This window comes from Staurois parvus, unplaced genomic scaffold, assembly GCF_062004578.1.
Source record: "Staurois parvus isolate SC_StPar_1 unplaced genomic scaffold, SC_StPar_1.0 ptg000604l, whole genome shotgun sequence".
Lineage (NCBI taxonomy): Eukaryota > Metazoa > Chordata > Amphibia > Anura > Ranidae > Staurois > Staurois parvus.
This window is the reverse complement of record NW_028318400.1, coordinates 582969-604787: the sequence shown is the minus strand read 5'-3', so window position 1 is coordinate 604787 and position 21819 is coordinate 582969. Positions and strand designations below refer to the sequence as shown.

General features: G+C 39.6%; 1 protein-coding gene across 1 annotated transcript in view; it reads left to right on the top strand.

Moving 5' to 3' along the window:
• Positions 1 to 21819, top strand: part of LOC149449763 (alpha-2-macroglobulin-like) — a 126319-nt gene that overhangs the window by 30500 nt on the left and 74000 nt on the right. Inside the window, exons 12-16 of the mRNA XM_089692751.1 lie at positions 5195 to 5425; positions 10363 to 10429; positions 13099 to 13244; positions 16067 to 16216; positions 16314 to 16499. Coding sequence (XP_089548877.1) covers positions 5195 to 5425; positions 10363 to 10429; positions 13099 to 13244; positions 16067 to 16216; positions 16314 to 16499 — 780 coding nt within the window. The remainder of the gene's footprint in view (positions 1 to 5194; positions 5426 to 10362; positions 10430 to 13098; positions 13245 to 16066; positions 16217 to 16313; positions 16500 to 21819) is intronic.

Here is a 21819-nt window from a genome sequence, read left to right as displayed (position 1 = left end):
AGAGCCATGGTAGTTAAACTTGTGGTGTGGTGAGAATAAGTTCACTGGAGTACTTCACACCATCCCCGACCTTAAGGGGGTGCATGGGAATTGGATTACATAGTTGGGCTCTATGGCTTCTTTCACACTGAGGAGATTTTGAAGCGTTTTTAAAAAAGTGCTTGAAAATCTCAAGAAAAATGCTTCCCTATGTATGTAAATGTATATCTATGAATGGTTTCACACTGAGGCGTTGCACTTGTGGTATTGTGTAAAAAATCCTGCTTGCAGTATCTTTGTGGCATGTTTGGTGAGTTAAAAAATGTCCCAAAAACACCTTTTCCCATTGAAATCAATGGAAAACGCCTGAAAAACAGCCTGAAAAGCACTTCAAAAACGCCTCTGAGAAGCATTTTTGGTGCAGTTTTTAAGTCATGTGTACTTTAAAATTGCTCTGTGTGGCAAAAGCGCGATAAAAATGCCTATGTGTTTTTGCCGTGTTTTTGCGGCGGATCAGTGTTAAAGTAGCCTATCTCTTGGAAGAAGCCAAAGGAGGTTGGATATGACCAGAGTAATCATTAATTTCCAGTCTTACACATATTAGGACCTCAGTTCTATAGCATGATACTTTGTAAATTGGGCTATTTGTACTGTCTGAAAATATTTAGATATGCACAGGACCCCCAGGTCACCCTTTCTGTTAGCTCAGAGCATGGTTTAGAGGGTTAGTCTGGGTCTTTACTGATGCCAAAGGTTGGCCATTTTTCAACACGCTTCACCCACAGTACATGTAACTAGAGTCATATATTTTGTTTTGGTGGACATATTTTTTATGATCAAAGAAAAGAAACATATCTACATTTTTTATTATTATACAGGATTTATATAGCGCAAACAATTTGTACAGTGCTTTACAATATAAAGGGGGACAGTAGAATTAAAATACAGTTCAATATAGAAGGAATAGGAGGGCCCTGCTCATGGAGCTTACAATCTAAAGGAAAGGGAGGTAATACAAAGGTAATTTTTGCGTTTCTTTTACAACTGTGAAACTAAAGACATTTCCCTAAATGTTTTTTTAAACAAACATGCCTTAAAGGCTAAGTTCACCTTTTTTTTTTTAAATTTCAGCTCCCCTATGTAGCAATTTACCATTTCGGTTGCAGAAAAATAAAAGCTTTCTTTGATTTTGAGAACAAGGCCTTACCTTAGCCCTTTCTGAATTTCTTAGAAAGCTTCAACACTTGCTGGTATGTACAGGTGAAACTCGAAAAATTTGAATATCGCGCAAAAGTTCATTTATTTCAGTAATGCAACTTAAAAGGTGAAATATAAGCACAGTAATCCCACAAGATAGGATTACTGTGCTTATATTTCATAATCACACAATTATGACAAATCACGGCTTGAACTATCTTGCTTTGCATGTAATGAGTCTATCTCATATAATAGTTTCACCTTTTGAGTTGCATTACTGAAATAAATGAACTTTTGCACGATATTCTAGTTTTTTGAGTTTCACCTGTAGATTTAGGACACAAAAAACAATAAAGCCAGCCATACACGGGTCGAATTCCGAAAGAATTTTCTTTCAAAAATCTTTTGTAAGAATTTTCGTTCAAATTTTGCACTATTATCGGGCTAAAGAATCGTCCGATCATCGAATTTGAGTGATCGGGCATGTTGGAAATTTTTAGAAAAACAAATGAATTTCTAATCAATGATGGGAGAATCGTGTGAGAAATATAATCGAAAAAGAAACAAGCATGCTGTGACCTGGAAAGAAAAGAAAATTCTTGGCCACGAAAGTTCTTTTCTGTAGCAAGATGTGAAATTGAAAGGTTGGTTGGTCAAATTTCAAAATCAATGATGGCGCCATCGGATTACAAAATGCATGAAAATTCTGATTTTCTAAAAACAAATTGTTCAGAATTCGATCCTTGTATGGCCTGCATAAGGCTGGTCATACATTATACAATTTTCTTGAGAATTTTGCTTTAGATTTACCAAAAACCATTTAATATGAGGTCAAACCTAAATAACACTTTCAATTGTATTCAATTAGGCAGACCCTTGCACTACATAGTTGAAGGTAAATCTAAAGGAAATTGGGCAGAAATTGGACAGAAAATTGTATAGTGTATGGCCAACCAAAGACGCAGGAAGGTTTTCATCAGCTGATCTCATTAGTACACGCCTGTTGCTGCCTTCTCCCCTTCCAGCATATCACTACCACCCACTTCCACAGGTGCATGGTTTTCCAATGCATTTAATCAGTGATCACAGTACACAGGCATCAATTTTTTTGCTATCTTTCTTTTCTATCTTAATTTCATCTTGCATAGATCGTTCATTTAGCAGAGTGTGCTGAGCGACCAGATAACAGCCTGTGTGGATAGCTGTGGAATTGAAAATAGGAGAAGTGTGTCTTAGGTTCTGTAAAGCTCACCATACACTATACAATCTGATTTTACAATCTCCTTTAGATCTACCATCAACTATGTAGTGCAAGGACCTGACTGATTGGATATAGAGTGATTGGATAGATGGCGTGTCCTCCTATGATATAGTTTTGGTAAATCTAAAGGAGATTGTACACTCAGATTGTATATCGTATGGCCACCTTTTATACACCTAAAATGAGCTAGTTGCGCTTTCAGTGACATTAATTGTTAATGGCACACCAAACACAGAAACAAGCACACATTTTGCCATGTGAACGAGTGACAAATGCAGCAAAACGCATGGTAAAAAACATGCAACCCACATCACACCAAAACCTCCCAAGAGCTACTTTGCCACATGTAGCACAGCCCATTGATATCAACGGGTTGCCCTGTGTGTGTCACTGGAAAAACAAGCCAAAAAACATGCGCTCCCACTACACTAGGTGTGAATGAGGCCTGAAGTAAAGTTGGTGCGTTTACACAAGAACAATGAGGTTCCATTCACATCTTTGTGTGTTTCCAAACTCATGGCAGACTGCACAGAAAATGCACGCTTTGCCATGCATTTCAGAAACACGCTGCAAATGTGCCTCATGTTTGTGTTGCCATTACATATTAAAGGCCCCCCAAGTGCAGCAAATACATCAAAAACTGTGACAACGCACCATGCTCCACTCCAAAAAAGTTCTGAAGCTTCTCTAGGTAAATTGTCACGTGTAGGGCAGCCCATTCAAGTGAATTGGCTTCCTTAAGTGTGATGAGTTAAAACACTCCAAAACACCCAAAACAGATGTATGTGGGAATGTGAGTTTTCGCTACGTGGAGATGTGAACAGGGCCTGGCAACTGTCCAGCATTGCCATTGGTGCAGTGCCTTGAAAAAGTATTCCTACCCCTTGAAATTTTCCACATTTTGTCATGTTACAACCAAAAATGTAAATGTATTCTATTGGGATTTTATGTGATAGACCAACACAAAGTGGCACCTAATTGTGAAGTGGAAGGAAAATGATAAATGGTTTTCAAAATGTTTTACAAATAAATCTGTGAAAAGTGTGGCGTGCATTTGTATTCAGGCCCCCCCCCCCCCCGAGCCAATACTTTGTAGAACCACCTTTCGCTGCAATAACAGCTGCAAGTCTTTTGGGGATGTCTCTACCAGCTTTGCACATCTAGAGAGTGAAATTTGTGCCCATTCTTCTTTGCAAAATAGCTCAAGCTCTGTCAGATTGGATGGAGAGCGTCTGTGAACAGCAATTTTCAAGTCTTTCCACAGTGGATTTAGGTCTGGACTTTGACTGGGTCATTCTAACACATGAATATGCTTTGATCTAAACCATTCTATTGCAGCTCTGGCTGTATGTTTAGGTTTGTTGTCCTGCTGGAAGGTGATCCTCCGCCCGGTCTAAAGTCTTTTGCAGATTCTAACAGGTTTTATTCAAAGATTGCCCTGTAAATGGTTCCATCCATATTCACATCAACTGTGACCAGCTTCCCTGCACATGCTTTTACCATTTTCCTTCCACTTCACAATTATGTGCCACTTTGTGTTGGTCTATCACAGGGTGTCAAACGTAATTTCATTGCGGGCCACATCAGCATTACGGTTGCCCTCAAAGGGCCGACTGTATCTGTAAAACTATATAAATGTTTCTGCTCTTTATCATATTAAATAATTGCCTCTACATTTGATTATTACTAGGTTTGATAATAATAACTTCAGACGTAAGCTGTGAAGGGCAGGTGTAGTCCAGCACAGAGCCCACTTACATTCTTGTAGCTGATGATACAAGTCTGAGAAGAAGGGTCGCACACCGCTGGTATCATCCAAAGGATACTTTATTGGAGACTGATGAGACAGAAGATGGTTCTGCCATAGTGTTTTGTCTCAGCAGTCTCCAGTAAAGTTTCTCATGGATGATACCAGTGGTGTGCAACCCTCCTTTTCAACTATCATGGAATTGTATTATACTCATAATAATTATAAGCAGATGTCCAGAGCCTCCCGCCATCAGAAGTCAAGAGTCCCCTACCCTCCCTTACATCACAGGGCACCCCTCTTACCTTGTGCCACTGCCGGGAAGAAGCTGGGGGCAGAGCTGCAGGAGAGGTGCGAGGGCCACATGAAATGGCCTGGAGGGCCGCATTCGGCCCAGGGGCCTTGTGTTTGACACATGTGGTCTATCAAATAAAATCCCAATAAATACATTTATGTTTTTGGTTGTAACATGACAAAATGTGGAAAATGTCAAGGGTTATGGATAATTTTTCAAGGCACTGTATATGGCATGACACAACACAAAATTGGTTACTATAACAATGGTCTACAGGCTTTGGGATGTGTCAATGGGTGAATACGGTTTACTTTCCCGTGCGTTTCACTTACCTTTGACATCAGTTTGACATTCTTCTGATATTATTTAGAGTTCATTGACAGGGGCTTGTGACCCACAGTGGACCTCCCCCTGACCTGCATTTGGCCTCCCTCTAAGTTGCATTAATCTGCTTTAGGTTCCTTTTGCATTCCCATTGACTTGTATATGGAAGGATGCTAACAAAAGCCTGTTGTCTCAGGCCCTTAATCCACAGTTATTGACGTTCTCTGTCTTTTTCTATGCAGTGATAAAATAATTTACTTTTAATATTATCCATTATTTATAATTAAATGTCATCATAATGAAATAATCTTATCTAATGTATTTTTACCTAAATTGCGAGAAGCTCTTTTGAACAAAATGTCTTATTTTCATATTTGTCTTTTTATCAAAGGCAAGAACAAGCCTGCAGGATCGACAATATGTTTATGGCGTCATAGTCCCTGATGATGGTAGAGCAAATCTGGAACTTTTACCCTTCTACTCCCGTAATAAAAGTTTCCTGAAACTCCATTCCCTGCACAGCATCCTCCCATGTGAAGGGCAGCAGGAGGTAGAGGTGGAATATATTATTAAGCACACAGAGTTGAAGAATGACGTTGACCACTTTGATCTCCATTATTTGGTGAGAATCCTTTTGCATTTTCCCAACAAAAAAAAAAAGGGATTCCAGTTACACAGCTAAAAATCTAAAATAATTGTTACTGTAGGATGTGTTTTACATGCTTAAAGATCTGTAATCATGTTTTTTTTATTAGCCCACCCCATTCTTTCTATGGCTGCAAAGCAGATAGAGAATTACCGCCCTTGCAGTCCTGTAGGCTCTGTGCCACTGCCACAGTTGAAGTGAATATCACAACACACACCCACCCTGAAATCGTTATTTCCTGTAAGCCCACCATTGATAATAAAAAAAATCACATTGCAAGTTGCTGCAGGTGAGAGGAAGAATTTCCCTTATTTTTCTCTGCCCAACTTTATAGAAAGTCACAAGGTGACAGGAAGCAACAGGAGGCTGATCTGTATACAAATGCAACTGTAAATTGCACACATAGCAGGATTTACATATTAAAGTGTTACTAAACCCAGGACTCTACCTTCACTATATCTGGTCTCCCACAGTACACACTACATAGAAATGCTATTATTTTAGTAAATATAAACTGCTAAATATCTTTTCTCATCAGCAGTTAGAGCAATCTTGTGACTTCTATCAGTGTCCAGCAGAGCTTGTAGGAGGAGTTTTCTTTCTGTTCTACGAGGATGCATAACCACTGACCTCTGTCTGGATAGTGCTGATTCCTCCAGAAGAGCATTTGTGAGGTCAGGCACTGATGTTGGATGAGAAAGCCTGGCTCGCAGTTTCCAATCTAATTCATCCCAAAAGTGTTCTATCAGGTTGAGGTCCGGACACTGTGCAGGCCAGTCATGTTCCTCCACCCCAAACTCATCCATGTCTTTATGGAACTTGCTTTGTGCACTGGTGCGCAGTCATGTTGGAACAGGAAAGGGCCATCCCCAAACTGTTCCCACAAAGTTGGGAGCATGAAATTGTCCAAAATGTCTTGGTATGCTAATGCCTTAAGAGTTCCCTTCACTGGAACTAAGGGGCCAAGCCAACCCCTGAAAAACAACCCCAAACCATAATCCCCCTCCACCAAACTTTACACTTGGCACAATGCAGTCAGGCAAGTACCGTTCTTCTGACAACCGCCAAACCCAGACAGTCCATTGGATTGCCAGACAGAGAAGCATTATTTGTCACTCCAGAGAACACGTCTCCATGGCTCTAGAGTCCAGTGACGGCATGCTTTACACTACTGCATCCGATGCTTTGCGTTGCACTTGGTGATGTAAGGCTTGGATGCAGCTGCCTGGCCATGGAAACCCATTCTATGAAGCTCTCTATGCACTGTTGTTGTGCTAATCTGAAGGCAACATGAAGTCTTTAGCTATTGACTCTGCAGACAGTTGGCGACTTTTGCGCACTGTGCGCTTCAGCATGCGCTGACCTCACTCTGTCATTTTATGTGGCCTACCACTTCGTGGCTGAGTTGCTGTTGTTCCAAGTTGTTCCACTTAGTTGATCGTCACAGTTGAGCGTGGAATATTTAGTAGCAAGGAAATTTCACGGATGGACTTATTGCACAGGTGACAACCTATCACGGTACCACGCTTGAATTCACTGAGCTCCTGAGAGCGACCCATTCTTTCACAAATGTTTGTAGAAGCAGTCTGCATGCCTAGGTGCTTCATTTTATACACCTGTGATCTTGGAGGTGATTGAAACACCTGAATCCAATGATTTGGAGGGGTGTCCCAATACATTTGGCAATATAGTGTGTGTGTGTGTGTGTGTATGTGTATATATATATATATATATATATATATATATATATATATACACACATACAGGGTGTCCCAAAAGTCTCCATACACAGGAAAAAAATTAACAAACTGAAATTATAAGTGGGGGAGAAGGCTTTGTGTGTGTGTAGAAAGAGGTGGCCAACACGCAGAGAATATTTTGTAAGTATTTTGTAATTAATATTTTGTAAATAAAGGTACATTTTCCAATTTTTACTATGTACTGTATGGTGACTTTTGGGACAATATACATACAGTGTATTTATATATATATACAGTGGGGATCGAAAGTTTGGGCACCCCAGCTAAAAATTTGTATTAATGTGCATAAAGAAGCCAAGGAAAGATGGAAAAATCTCCAAAAGGCATCAAATTACAGATTAGACATTCTTATAATATGTCAACAAAAGTTAGATTTTATTTCCATCATTTACACTTTCAAAATAACAGAAAACAAAAAAATGGCATCTGCAAAAGTTTGGGCACCCTGCAGAATTTATAGCATGCACTGCCCCCTTTGCAAAGCTGAGACCTGCCAGTGTCATGGATTGTTCTCAATCATCGTCTGGGAAGACCAGGTGATGTCAATCTCAAAGGTTTTAAATGCCCAGACTCATCTGACCTTGCCCCAACAATCAGCACCATGGGTTCTTCTAAGCAGTTGTCTAGAAAACTGAAACTGAAAATAGTTGACGCTCACAAAGCTGGAGAAGGCTATAAGACGATAGCAAAGCGTTTTCAGATGTCAATATCCTCTGTTCGGAATGTAATTAAGAAATGGCAGTCATCAGGAACAGTGGAAGTTAAAGCAAGATCTGGAAGACCAAGAAAAATATCAGACACAACAGCTCGCAGGATTGTGAGAAAAACAATTCAAAACCCACGTTTGACTGCACGATCCTTCCAGAAAGATCTGGCAGACACTGGAGTTGTGGTACACTATTCCACTATAAAGAGATACTTGTACAAATATGGTCTTCATGGAAGAGTCATCAGAAGAAAACCTCTTCTACATCCTCACCACAAAAATCATCATTTGAACTTTGCAAATTAACATATAGACAAGCCTGATGCATTTTGGAAACAAGTTCTGTGGACCGATGAGGTTAAAATTGAACTTTTTGGCCGGGATGAGCAAAGGTACGTTTGGAGAAGAAGGGGCACAGAATTTAATGAAAATAACCTCTGTCCAACTGTTAAGCATGGGGTTGGATCAATCATGCTTTGGGGTTGTGTTGCAGCCAGTGGCACAGGGAACATCTCACGAGTAGAAGGAAAAATGGATTCAATAAAATTTCAGCAAATTTTGGATGGTAACTTGATGCCATCTGTGAAAAAGCTGAAGTTAAAGAGAAGATGGCTTGTACAAATGGATAATGATCCTAAACACACCTCGAAATGCACGGGGGATTACATCAAGAGGCGTAAACTGAAGGTTTTGCCATGGCCTTCACAATCTCCTGACCTCAACATAATTGAAAATCTATGGATAGACCTTAAAAGAGCAGTGCGTGACAGACAGCCCAGAAATCTCAAAGAACTGGAAGACTTTTGTAAGGAAGAATGGGCAAAGATACCTCAAACAAGAATTGAAAGACTCTTGGCTGGCTACAAAAAGTGTTTACAAGCTGTGATACTTGCCAAAGGGGGCAGTACAAGATATTAACTCTGCAGGGTGCCCAAACTTTTGCAGACGCCATTTTTTTGTTTTCTGTTATTTTGAAAGTGTAAATGATGGAAATAAAATCTAACTTTTGTTGACATATTATAAGAATGTCTAATCTGTAATTTGATGCCTTTTGGAGATTTTTCCATCTTTCCTTGGCTTCTTTATGCACATTAATACAAATTTTTAGCTGGGGTGCCCAAACTTTCGATCCCCACTGTATATATATATATATATATAATATATGTGTGTGTGTTAAAATAGACCTCAAATTATAACATTTGCAATATAAATCTTATGGATACAAAAACATTTTATTGTAAGATTTCATTCATCAATTTCCACACACAATCAACAAAAACAACTTGCATGCAGCTGGTCAGTATTTTTCGCTTTTGTTATTTGTGCCTGGAAATAGGTTAGTAGTAGATTATCCTTTTTGTGGCTGTGCACCCCCAGAGAGCTGTTATAAACACAACACCTAGAGTGGTATAACTGCAGCTTCCATCTGCCTCCACCTTAAAATAATAAAAAAAACCAAGCCAGTTTGTTTTGTTGTTTTCTTTTTGGACATTGTTTGCCAAAAGGATACTCCATGTCAGTAAAAGTTCTTGTTTTGCCTATATTCACAGAGATATATCAATTGTATCGCTGAGACAATATTTATTTCACCTGTGCATACAATATATGAGATATCCTAAACAAAAAAAGGACACTTTTGGGTTGGAATTGAGGACAGGATTGAGAAACACTGTTGTAAGAAATATTTCAATCCCTACCAAAGACTACAGTATCTGTTAGAACCTGATCTAACAGAAGGCTATTCTACATCTTCATAGCTCTAAGCCCTTGTTCACACCAGTGCGACTTGTAATGTGACTTGAGAGTTCAAAGTTGCATGACAAGTCACACCCTTATTTGCAGCAATGGAACTGTTCAAGTCACAGTGACTTTGAAAAAGGTTCCTGCACTATTTCTGTGCGGATTCATTGTGACTTGCGTTGACATTTGTTGAATGAAGTCACACAGAAGTCAGCAAGCCTCAATGAAGTTGCATTTCATAGTCGGCTTTGAAGTAGTGCAACTTCAAAGCCGCACTGGTGTAAACCAGGGCTAATAATAAAGAACCTTTGATGGAGCAGGAGATAACCCTAATTTTCCTCTAGTTGCAATGTGTGGTGTTAAGTCGTTTATTGTGACTGTAAAGCCAGAATTTTCCTCTGAATTTCCTACAAAGGATAGCTATATTTTGTAGAAAAGGTGATCACATCCTCCCTAATTTTTATCTTTGGCTAATAGATTTGGTTCTTTTAATCTTTAATCATAACATAATTTTCCATGTCATTAGTTTTCTGAGTAACCTTTTTGATAGGTGACAATATTTGCTGTTATCCTTTCAATAGAATAATAAAAATAAGCAAACCCTCATTCCCCTTTACTATAGCTGACACAGCAACCGCATAACAAAAAAAAAATTCTATTGCACTACAACTTATATTTTCTTTTTTTTTTCTCCATTATTTTAAAAGGTGACTTTTAAAGGCTCTATTCATGATTATGGATCTTTAGAAATTAGCACTGAAAATGAAAACGAAGGTAAGTTAAGTAAGTGCATGCTTGTATCTTATCTCAAGCTTATTAAAACGTGGCCTGCAACAATGCTATAATGAGGCAGGGCAGCAGATGCAGGTGCAGTCACGTATTTATGTGACTGTCTCCTTCCGGGTCTGCGGGGCCGAGCATGCTCACCCCTGCTGACCCATGCTACACAGCACAAGTTTGGCAGCTGCTTTCAACCAATGATTTTGGCTGATGTCAGCTGATTGGCTGTGTTCAATCACTCAGAGTTCTGTGTTTACAAAACACAGAGCTCTGTGTACAAGGAACAGCAATTTGGCTGCTTTTTCCCTGCAAAACAGGTAGAAAAACCAGCCATATAGTAAAGTAAAAGCAGCATATATTACAAACATTACACATTGTTAGGCACACAATTACCCCTTAATTGTCCCTAGATGTTAACCCCTTTCAGTCAGTGTCACTAGTACAGCGATAGTGGACAGTATTAGCACTGATCACTGTATTAGTGTCACTATTGATGTCAGTGTCACTGCACCTCCCAGCCAGCGTCAGCTATCACAATCCCACCATAAGCCACTGATCAGCACCATTACCAGTATACCATCATAGCTGCATACATTTCAGTATATATATCTCATAGTTTTTCAACGCTATACTTTTCACATAAACCAGTTAATATACACTTATTATTAAACAGAAAATGCTATATAAAAGTTGAAGCCACAGCAATGACTATACAAGTGAAGTCCAGACCCTAATGGGTTTATTTACTAAAGCTAGAGAGTGCAAAAATCAGGCTGACTTCTGCATAGGAACCAATCAGCTTCCAGGTTTTATTGCCAAAGCTTAACTGAACAAGCTGAAGTTAGAAGCTGATTGGTTTCTATGCAGAAGTCAGCCTGATTTTGCACTCTCCAGCTTTAGTAAATAAACCCCTATAAGGCCACAAAATAAATCAAATTCTTCTCATGTGATAGCAGTGACAAATAAGTGTCCAAAAAATATATAATCCTTCCAATGCTTTCCACGATAATATTCCCTCAAAAAAAGAGAAATATCACATAGTGTATTATCTTTTAAATAACATAAAATATAGTGACATCACTCAAGTGAATAACCAATCAAACTGATAATCAGTGTAAAAAGTGAACAAAGTGAAAAACTGTAAATCCAAACAGTGATGCAACACTGTGTGTGAATCACTCTTCAGTGCTCCTACACAAACCAACACTGTGACACTTCTAAATTGCAGTAAGGAATGCATACCCTTACCAATATTCCAAAAACAGACGCTTTCAATATCATACAATAACTGGTGGGAGACGGCCCTCCTGTAGATTTCCACCAGGTTTACTCTGTCTTCACGGCACTATCTGGGTCCATTAGCCATGATATTCCATATATCCCCATATACCATGCTCCATATAAATGTAAACATATGAGGGACAAAATAGTATGATACCGCCAAGATATACCAGTATAAATGAACTTTAATCAGAATGCTCACATTTTATAAACTTCTAAAACGCTTTAAATACCATGCAGTAGCCTTGCTGCCATCCAGGAAACGTCCAGGGATTTAGTAGATGATCTTTCCCTTTTCCAAAATGTCCGCCGGTCAACTTCCGGTTCCCGTATGCATCTTGACGTCACTTCCCTTGACGCGTTTCGTCATCGGCTTAATCATAAGGGATCTATATATTTTTTATTTGTTCATTTATTTATCTAGGAAGTGGTTTTATTTTATATAATATACACTTATTGGATTTTTAACCAAAGTAGCAGAACATATTTTGGCCTAAATTTATGAAGAAATTTGATATTTACATTTTTTATATGGATATGTTTTATAACAGAAAGTAGAAAATATTGAGAAAGAGTTTTATTTTGTGTAAAAAAATTATATCCATTTCATTTGAGTACAGTGTTGCATTACCGTTCACTTGCCAGTTAAAATACAACAGTGCAGAATAGCAAATAAAATGCTCTGGTCATGAAGGGGTAAAACCTTCCAGAGGTCAAATAGTTAATAAGTGGACCTTACATTCTAATTGAAGAACCTTTAGTGCTGGTACTCCTATTTTGTAGTCAGCTCCCATCCTCAGCCCCCCTCCAAGCTTTATATTCATTTGTCCCTGATCCAGTGAGATACTGCCTTCAATGGGCAGCATGACCTATGCATGAGCTCTGCACTCTTATTCAATCCAATGGAGAGTTAGTCCAAAGTACTCCAGAGATCTCTGCAGGATTGAGTATAGGATTGGCCGGTCATACATTATACAATTTTCTTGAGATTTTTGGTTTAGATTTACCAAAAATCATATAATAGGTGGTCAAACCTAACAACACTTTCAATTGTATCCAATTAGGCAGGCTCTTGCACTACATAGTTGAAGGTAAATCTAAAGGAAATTGAGCAGAAATTGGACAGAAAATTGTATAGTGTATGGTTAGCCTTAGAATGCAGAGCAGATACTTGGGCCTATGATTGAAGATATTCAAGAGGCTGTGCAGCTCTGACAAGACCACAAAACCAACACCTCGCTGGATCAGGGACAGGACTGTATAAGACTCTCTAATAATAATTTCCCCCTTAATTTTACAAATGATATATGAATTAAAAATATCTGTGAAAACGATAAACCTTGTTTGATCAGTATGCCTGTCTGTGTGTTCTTCTCCTGCAGATCTTCATGGCAAGGCCACACTGAAGATTCCTTTAAATGCAGGGACATCTTCAACTTTTCGGGCGCTTGTGTATACTATGTTACCAGATGGAGATATTTTGGCTGACTCGGCAAAATATAAAATCCAGCGGTGCTTCCACAATAAAGTGAGTGGTCTACGCATATAGCTTACTTTGTATCCACAGCAAGACTTAAAGCATGGGTGCTCAACCTGTGGACCTCCAGGTGTTGAGGAACTACAAATCCCATGAAGCATTGCAAGGCTGACAGTTACAAGCATGACTCCCAAAGGCAGAGGCATGATGGGACTGGTAGTTCTGCAACAGCTTAAGGGCCACAGGCTGAGCACCCATGACTTAAAGTGATACTAAAGGATCAGATTTTTTGTATTAAAAATCACAAACATGTTAGGCTCCATGTACGTGGGACACTTCTGAACGATGGAAACTGACTGCTGGAAAACATAGATTAAAAAACGCCTCTTTAGCCGCATTTGCATACCGTGTTTATGAGCGGTTGCGGTTAGAAGCTTTTTTTTAAGATAACCTCAGGAGACCTTCCAAAATGCCCAGATTGCACTGAAAAACAGTAAAAAATTTACAATTTCAGACATTTTGAGAGAAATAGAGAGAGCAGAAGCAGAGGGAGCAGTATTTGTTAAAATTAGCTTTTTTTTTTTTGTGGTGTTTGGATGTGTTCCGGCTCATTTCTGCAGAAATTATTGCAGCAGTGTCTAACATATTTTTTCTCAAAGTATGGTGTGCTAGGTCCCTTTGAGTACCGGGAAAATGCTTTGCATGCGTTTTTCATGGTGAAAAAAGGCTCTGGACAGCATCTGGAAATAGAAGTATTATAAAAATGTTTGAAACGCAAATACCTATAAATGTGGTTAGCCGTGTTTAGCCGTGTTTACATGTATTTACAAGCATTTTGCATTTTAAACGCTGATAAAATCTACTGCTGAATGCAAGTTTTCTGCATTCAAGAAAAGACTGTAAACTCAACTGCCTGTAAATGACTGTAAATGACGGTGTGTACATGGACACATAGGGAAACATTAGGGGGAGTTCAGGGGGAAAAAAAGCTGAACAGCTCCTAAACGTGAGTTTATCAGCTGCAGCATACATGAGCCCTTATACTTACCTATTCTGTGCAATGGTTTTGCTTTCACCACATCAACTTCAGAGGTGTTAGCTTTCTGCTTCATCCCATCTACTTTCATATGTAATTGTAACAAGATAATCAATGATAGATGTGCGATTCGTTTCCTTACATATTGAAATTCAGACAAAATTTTCATTATTCAGAGATTCTATTGTATCTGAATTTCCGAATCACAATAGTAACAAATTTTAACGAATCCAAAATAAATGATAACATAACAAAATAATGAATTTTTTTAATACAAATTTGAAATAGAAACATACTGCAATAAATACAGTAAGGTATAAAAGTGAAATAAGATGATGATTCTTACTTAGGCTGCTTTCACACTAATCTGTTGCAAAAACACGTTTTTTATGTTTTGACAAATTCGTGCTGTGTTTTTTCCCCTGGAATGTGACTGGACAATGTACTTCCCAAAGGTGCATTGCATTTTTTAGGTCTTTTTGCCACTGTTTCTATTCATTTCAGCGGAGAGGTGCATTTTTGGTGCTATTTTTTTTTACCGCACCAAACATGTACCTCTCCATTGAAATGACTAGAAAACACGGTGAAAGAGCATAAAAAGCACAAAAGAACTGTGGGAAGTGCTTTATCCAGTCACAAGTCCATGGGAAAAACACAATGCAAACGCATCAAAAACTCAACACACCGTGGCAAAAACAAATATGCATTTTTGCAATGGAGCAGTATAAACGCAACTGAAACTCAAAGGACCAGTGTGAAGAGGATGTGAAGGGATGCATCTTTCATGCATTTTTCTTCTGCTTTTTTTAACTTAAAAAATGATCAGGGTGAAAGGGCCCTTTATTGTGTTTGAGTCAGATGAAGTTGGATCCATCAGAATCTCAGAATCATAACCAGGGGAGGATTGACAACTCATGGGGCCCCTGGGCAATAGGGGATCATGGGGCCCCTGTGTCCTTGCCCAAACTCAAAAAAGCCTATGAAAAGATACCAGGGGTATCTCATGGGGCCCCATACTGACCCTGGGCCCTCGGGCAGTGCCCGAGTTTCCAAATGGTCAGTCAGCCCCTGATCATAACATACCATATGAATCCAAGATTAATTTTTTTTTATGCGTTATGTTATGATTCAGAGTTTCTGATGAATTCACCTCCATCCAACCCAAACAATGCATAAGTATTATCTCTTGAAATAACAATTTAACAAGTTAAGATGAATATAGAAATCTTCCGAAATTTAAATTGCTTAAAAGATAACACATATACTAACTGAATCCAAATATACAAAATGTATCTGAATATACGAAACAAATTCCAAAAAACAAATCGCTCTAATATAACGAATCAAAACTATTAACCTAACAAATGAATCCGAAGCAAGACTAATTTTTCCTTCATGCTCATCTCTAATGTTATTCCCTTTTCTTATCAGTGGTCATAATGTTATGGCTGCTACTGTGTATTGTTTTTGTAGAGTCTTTTTGAGTGTTTTTCCAGCAGAAAAAACGCTAAACACTCCTAATTGCCACGAAAATGCTCCTAACAGCTTTTTTTCTAGCTTTTTTTTCTATGTGTACTGTAAAAGACTAATAAAATGCTAATGCTCCTAAATGCTTCTAAACGCTATAACCAGCATTTTTTATCCAGTGTTTTTTTCCAGCATTTATTGAGATTAAAAATACAACGCTAGTGTGGATGTAGCCTTAATGAGTATAAACCCTGCCTACAGGATGGTAGACATCTAGAAGCTGCTTCTCTTCTTGCAGACGTAGGTTAGAAGACTCTACTCAATACTATTCATGTTAATATTCTGTGCTATTGTGTTATCTCCTTGCCAGGTATCAGTTGACTTCTCCCCAGATGAGGTCCTCCCAGGATCGAATGTATCTCTCCGGGTTCAGGCTGCTCCTGGCTCTCTTTGTGGTCTCAGGGTGGTGGATCAGAGTGTGGTGTTAATGAAACCTGACAAGGAGCTGACTGCTGACAAAGTGAGTGTTGGCTCTCCAAATTTGATAACTGTTTTCTTTTTAGCTGGACTTTACTGCAATTTTTTTTAACATTTTTCCATAAATACTTTTTATTAAGGTTTATAATCTATTTCCATTCCGAGATGATGGCAGATATGACGATCGCATCAAAGAAAATGAAGGCCGTTGTACGTATCGTTATTTGGATCTTCCTCCACCAATGAGACGCTTTCACCAACCACATATGCTCTGCTTGGGTCCACCTCGAGATGATCAGAATGTGGATGTGTACAGCTTATTTAAGGTATATATAAACACAAACTGAAAGATGTAACTATAAATTAGGAATAAGGAAATGTGCATAATATACAATGTTTTATTTTTAAAATGAAAGAAGCAAAGCAACAGTTTTATAATATATAGATTTAGGAAATAAAGCTATAACATGAATACCATACTTAAAGTAGTTGTAACCCCTTACATATACCCAGTGAAGTGACTGGCCTCAGGTGATACACGGAGATGAAGCAAATCCTTCCACATAAGTTGCACCTGTTTATCTGTACCATGTGTCATGTACTGCCTTCCACAACACAGATTTTATCATCAGCACAAAGCAGGCGGCACTCCAGAGCTCAGTAAGGAAAGCTCTGAACCTTGATTGGAAGGAAAGGATACACCCCTCCTTCCTTTACACAGGACACAGGGAATATGCATAGCTTTGCCTGTCAGTCACAGGCTGTGTGCTGTAGCTCTCCTCAATCATCACCAAATATCTAGGGGAGTCAGGAAAAACTGTCAGGAGTGACAGATAAGCAGATAACAGAGGAATGAGTCAACAGAAAGAAATCACACTCAGTATAGAAAGATGTTCTTTGTTCATATTTCATGTCTGAGGTTTATAGACGCTTTAAGACCTATTTGTTGGTGCTGTCAGCAGCCATCTATCTCCACATATGCCTATGAAAATCACTTAAAGTGGAGCTCCACCCAAAAGGGGAAGTTCTGCTTTAAGGACTGCTCCCCATTAAGGATTGGTACCTTTGGGGGGCGAGGGGGAGCGGGTACCCGAATTTGACAGGTACCCGCTCCCACTTCCGGTCCGATCACCTAGGCAATCGGAAGCAGAAGATGTCCTCCTTCCCTCCCTCCCTGTAGTCTTTTGGGACATGTGACAGGTCCAAGAAGACTACAGGACCATTCAAGAAGCTCAACGCTACTTGTGCATGTGCAGTGGGTACTCGGTCCTGAAGCCGCAAGCTATCACAGCCGGGTGCCCACACTGAAGATGCCGGACTCCTGGAATCCAGGACGGCCAGTAAAAGGGCTGCGGGGACACACCATGGGACCGAGGGACAGGTAAGTGGCTGTTTTTAAAAGTCAGCAGCTACAGTTTTTGTAGCTGCTGACTTTTATTTTTTGACAGCGTGAGTGGAACTCACTTTAAAGACCAGCAATAGTAATATTAGTGCATTGTGAAACATATCATCAGTGAGGTGATACTGCTGAAATCTTTTCGCATGAATTCTGTAAGTACTGGTGGAAGCCACACAGCCAAGTTTCAATTAAACGGTTTCACCATGATGTGACCTGCAGAAAATCTGGAGTACTCAGCTTCTCGGGACTTGAGCCCAAAGTCTGGTTTTCCTACATGCATACATGAAACAGAAATCAATGATTGATCACTGTTTCTTGTTAATCACTTAATCAGCCAGCAGCTCTCAAAATAAACCAAACAGCTCCTTAGTTTCTCAGTTTGCCATACAGGTGCTTTCCAACCAATTATGCATTGATGTTTGTGAGAAGGTATTTAAAGAGGAACTTTACCCTCTCAATCAACACTGACTATGTTTAATCCTTTTGCTGCTATCATTAGTAAACAGATAGGAAAGTATATCATATTAACTTGTTTTAAACTTTTTTTTTACATTTCTGCAGTTACTCCCTTGGCAAATTATGTCATACATCTCAGGAATCTTTAGAAGGGGAGTAGGGGATTTCTCAGCTAAGCCCACAATCCTGTCTGTATGCCTAAGCTAAGGGCAGATGGATTCCAACAAGTAAATGCTACGTGAATCATCTGCCCTTACTCAAGATGGCCATGGCCAGAAATGCTAATGGATATGTGTTTTTCAAAGTGATTTCTCAAAAAAATAAAACATGGAGATGTGGCTGGATGGATGAGTCTGCTTTGAATATTAAAAATAAATGAAATAGCATTTGTGGTTTGTGGTGCTCAGAGGCTGTGTAATTCCACGTTAAAGACACTAGTTGCATTGTCACCAAAAATGCTCCAAACTTTCAACTACTAGTGTTGAGGCCTGGCTCACATACAGTTTGTATACCACTTTAGGTCCTCCAGCCTTTCCATCCAGCCACTGCTGTGGGTACCTCCAGAATCCACCACTCCCCTGCATACTCAATAGCAGATAAGAGGGAGGGAGGAGAGTGAAATATTAAAGGGGAGGAGCATGCCAAAAAAGAAAAGAGGTAAAGAAAAAAAGGGGGGAGGCAAAAAAAGCTGTGTGTGTGTGTGTGTGGGGGGGGGGGGGCTCTACGACTAAGCACCACTAGGTGGTGAAACATCTCAGAGGAAAGTGTGGGTTAGAGTATCAGTGTACATGATGGGACTTGAACAGTAAAGTTGCTTTTAGCCTGAAGGAGAACAAAGTGTAGCCTTGTATGTGATAAGACTTGAGAGGCTGGCATTCATGCAAAGGGAGAAAGGCTTGATAAGATTTATCTTTCTGCCACCCATCCTTGATGCCACAGAATAAATACAGAGGGGTTGATTTACTAAAAGCAAATAAACTTTTTTTGCAGAGAGTGCAGTTGCACTCTTCCGAGAACAGTCACTCCAGAACTTAGTAAATGAACAGAAGCTCTGCTGGCTTCCATCATCCAATCAGGTGCAAGCAAAAATGCTGTTTTTTTTTAAATTTCCTTGCATGTGATTGGGTATTTTTTGCAAAGTAAATCTTTACCTCATTTATTAAGCTCTGGAGCAACTTCTCTTGGAAAAGTGCAACTGTATTTTGAAAAGTGCACAGTCTAATTGCCTTTAGTGAATCAACCCCAGACTCTCCATAGGTTCATGCACACTGCTGCTCCTAAAGCTCAGGAGCTTTTAACGTTTTATCTTGCCAAAGTCCCTGAAAAAATATATATATATTGCAGAATGGTAGAGTGCAACACATAAAAGTGCAAAAAAGATTAGTAAATGTGAAATCTAAAAATCAAACAATATGGTAAAGTCATCATGAATGTAATGAGCTGAGTGAAACAGTAAAGTGAATCAAGTAAAAGCATGAAAATATCAGCTAAACAGCTCAAAAAGCAAATGCCAATCAATAAAGTGTATCACAGCCAGAATCTAAATACAATAATGCACGTGGTGATCCGTGAAGTAAAGTGCAGTAGTAAATTATGTTACAATAAATATATAAAATCTGAGATATATAAATAGGATAAAACTCTACATCAATGTCCATGGTTAAATGTGCTATTTATATAGTCAAATATCCATAAATGGAGGCAATTGTCCATGAAACCATAAGGCGCAGTATAATTAAGGTGCAGACTGCAAATGTTGTGATGATCACACAATAGAATCCACCACCTCTCTCGGATGTACACTCACCAGATGAAAACTGGTAACAGGCAATCAAGCATTAAACATCTGAGAATGGAAGGTGACCAAAGGGTTAAACCGGACCAAATTCATCCTGTGCACTCGGATGGGAAGTCAGCCCTTGTCCTAGAGGGAATAGCTCACCACAGGAGCCAATAAGGTTGCATATATTGTAGTATTTATTAGAACATTAAAAAGTATCAATGTGGAGACAGAAATCAAAAAGCATATAAAGTGTACCAAGATGGCCACCGCCCCGACCATCGGCAGCAGCGGCAGGTGGCTACATAATTGTAAGGGGGAGGATGGGGGGATATAGGGGGAAGAAAGCATTCTTTAAGTATTGGTCAGATTATAGTGGAGGGGGATTCTTATTCTAGATGCCCCTCAAGTTCCAGGGCCGCATTCCACACCTTATAACCAATTCAACATCCCTTCTGTATCTCTGGACAGAACCTCATTAACCTGGGCATTTATCACCATTCACTGCTGACTCTTCAGTGCAGACAGAAATCAGCCTTCTCTCACTTTAGGACTTCTGGGATAGAACTAATGATACCCAGTTCCAGGGCTGTTAGATCGACTGCATCTCAGACCTGCTGCTTCCTCTCTTGTCCTGACCAACTCTGCATTCTAAACATCTCTACTGCTTTTTAAACCCTCTTGAAGTACCTGCATAACCTCAAGGGCTGGTTCACACCTACATGTTTTTAGTGCATTTTGCAGAAACGCTCTACAGTTCATTGTAACATGGTTACAGTCACTAGGATCATACAATGAGGCCTGTACTCACAATGCCCTCAGATACTTGGATGCTTCTATCCAATATCTGCCAGACACATCTCCAGTGAATTCCCAGACCAGGTCCTCAGTAAAATCCCTTAATAGTCCCTTAATAGTCCCTCAGCTCCCACTGAGCTGGGACTTCGATGAACTCCTGCAACTTCAGCTGCAATGCCCAGAAGGGCAGTAGCCTTTCAGGCTGGGGTCTTCTCCGTTAGGACAAGAACCCTGCTACTCCAGCCCCAGACTATTTACACACTCCTCATCCACCTACTGGGTATCCCCTAATGGATTGGCTTAGACCACATACATTGTAAGGCCAAGAGTCTGCCTCTTCCAACCCACTACATTTTAGAATCCACCAGAAAGCAGGGGGAAGCAGAACAACCAAAAATAATAACACACAGCTCCAATGGTTACAAAGGAGCTAAAGTTTACCTGAACCACTCTAGCAACCTATTCTAGAAGGGTGCTACACTATGATTTTAACATCAAACACTTTAAACCTCACGATTAGGAGGGAATTTTCACTTCATTAACAAGGAGTGCCAACAATAACAATTTTTCTTTCTCCCTTCATTCCACTTTGCACTTAAAACCAAAATCTCCATTTCGTCACATTGACTCCATGTTGGATCTTTAGACACATATAATACTTCTAGTGTCTTGAGGTGATTATTAGAGATGAGCGAATCGAAGTAGGCGAAGTGGAATTCGTTTCGAATAATAGAAAAATTTCGATTCGCGCCGAATCCGAAAATTAGCATACTTCGGATGCGCGAATTGAAATTTTTCCTAAAATGGCGGTGACATGTGCGGCGACGGAGCGGGGATGTCTGGGAAGGCGTGCAGACAAGGCGCGCTGACCCATAATGCATTCATTCATGACATGTGATCGCATTAGCCAATCAGCAGCCAGCCAGCCAGCACTGTGTAATGGTCGAGCTATAAATGGCGGCCATTTTAGAATTCTCCATTTGCCTCCAGTCATTCAAGAGAGGCAGACCTCTCTGTATTAGGGACAGAGTTAGGGACACAGAAACGTTACTTAGGGACACAGAAACGTTACTTAGGGACACAGAAACGTTACTTAGGGACACAGAAACGTTACTCAGGGACACAGAAAAGTTACTTAGGGCCACAGAAACGTTACTTAGGGACACAGAAACGTTACTCAGGGACACAGAAACGTTACTTAGGGCCACAGAAT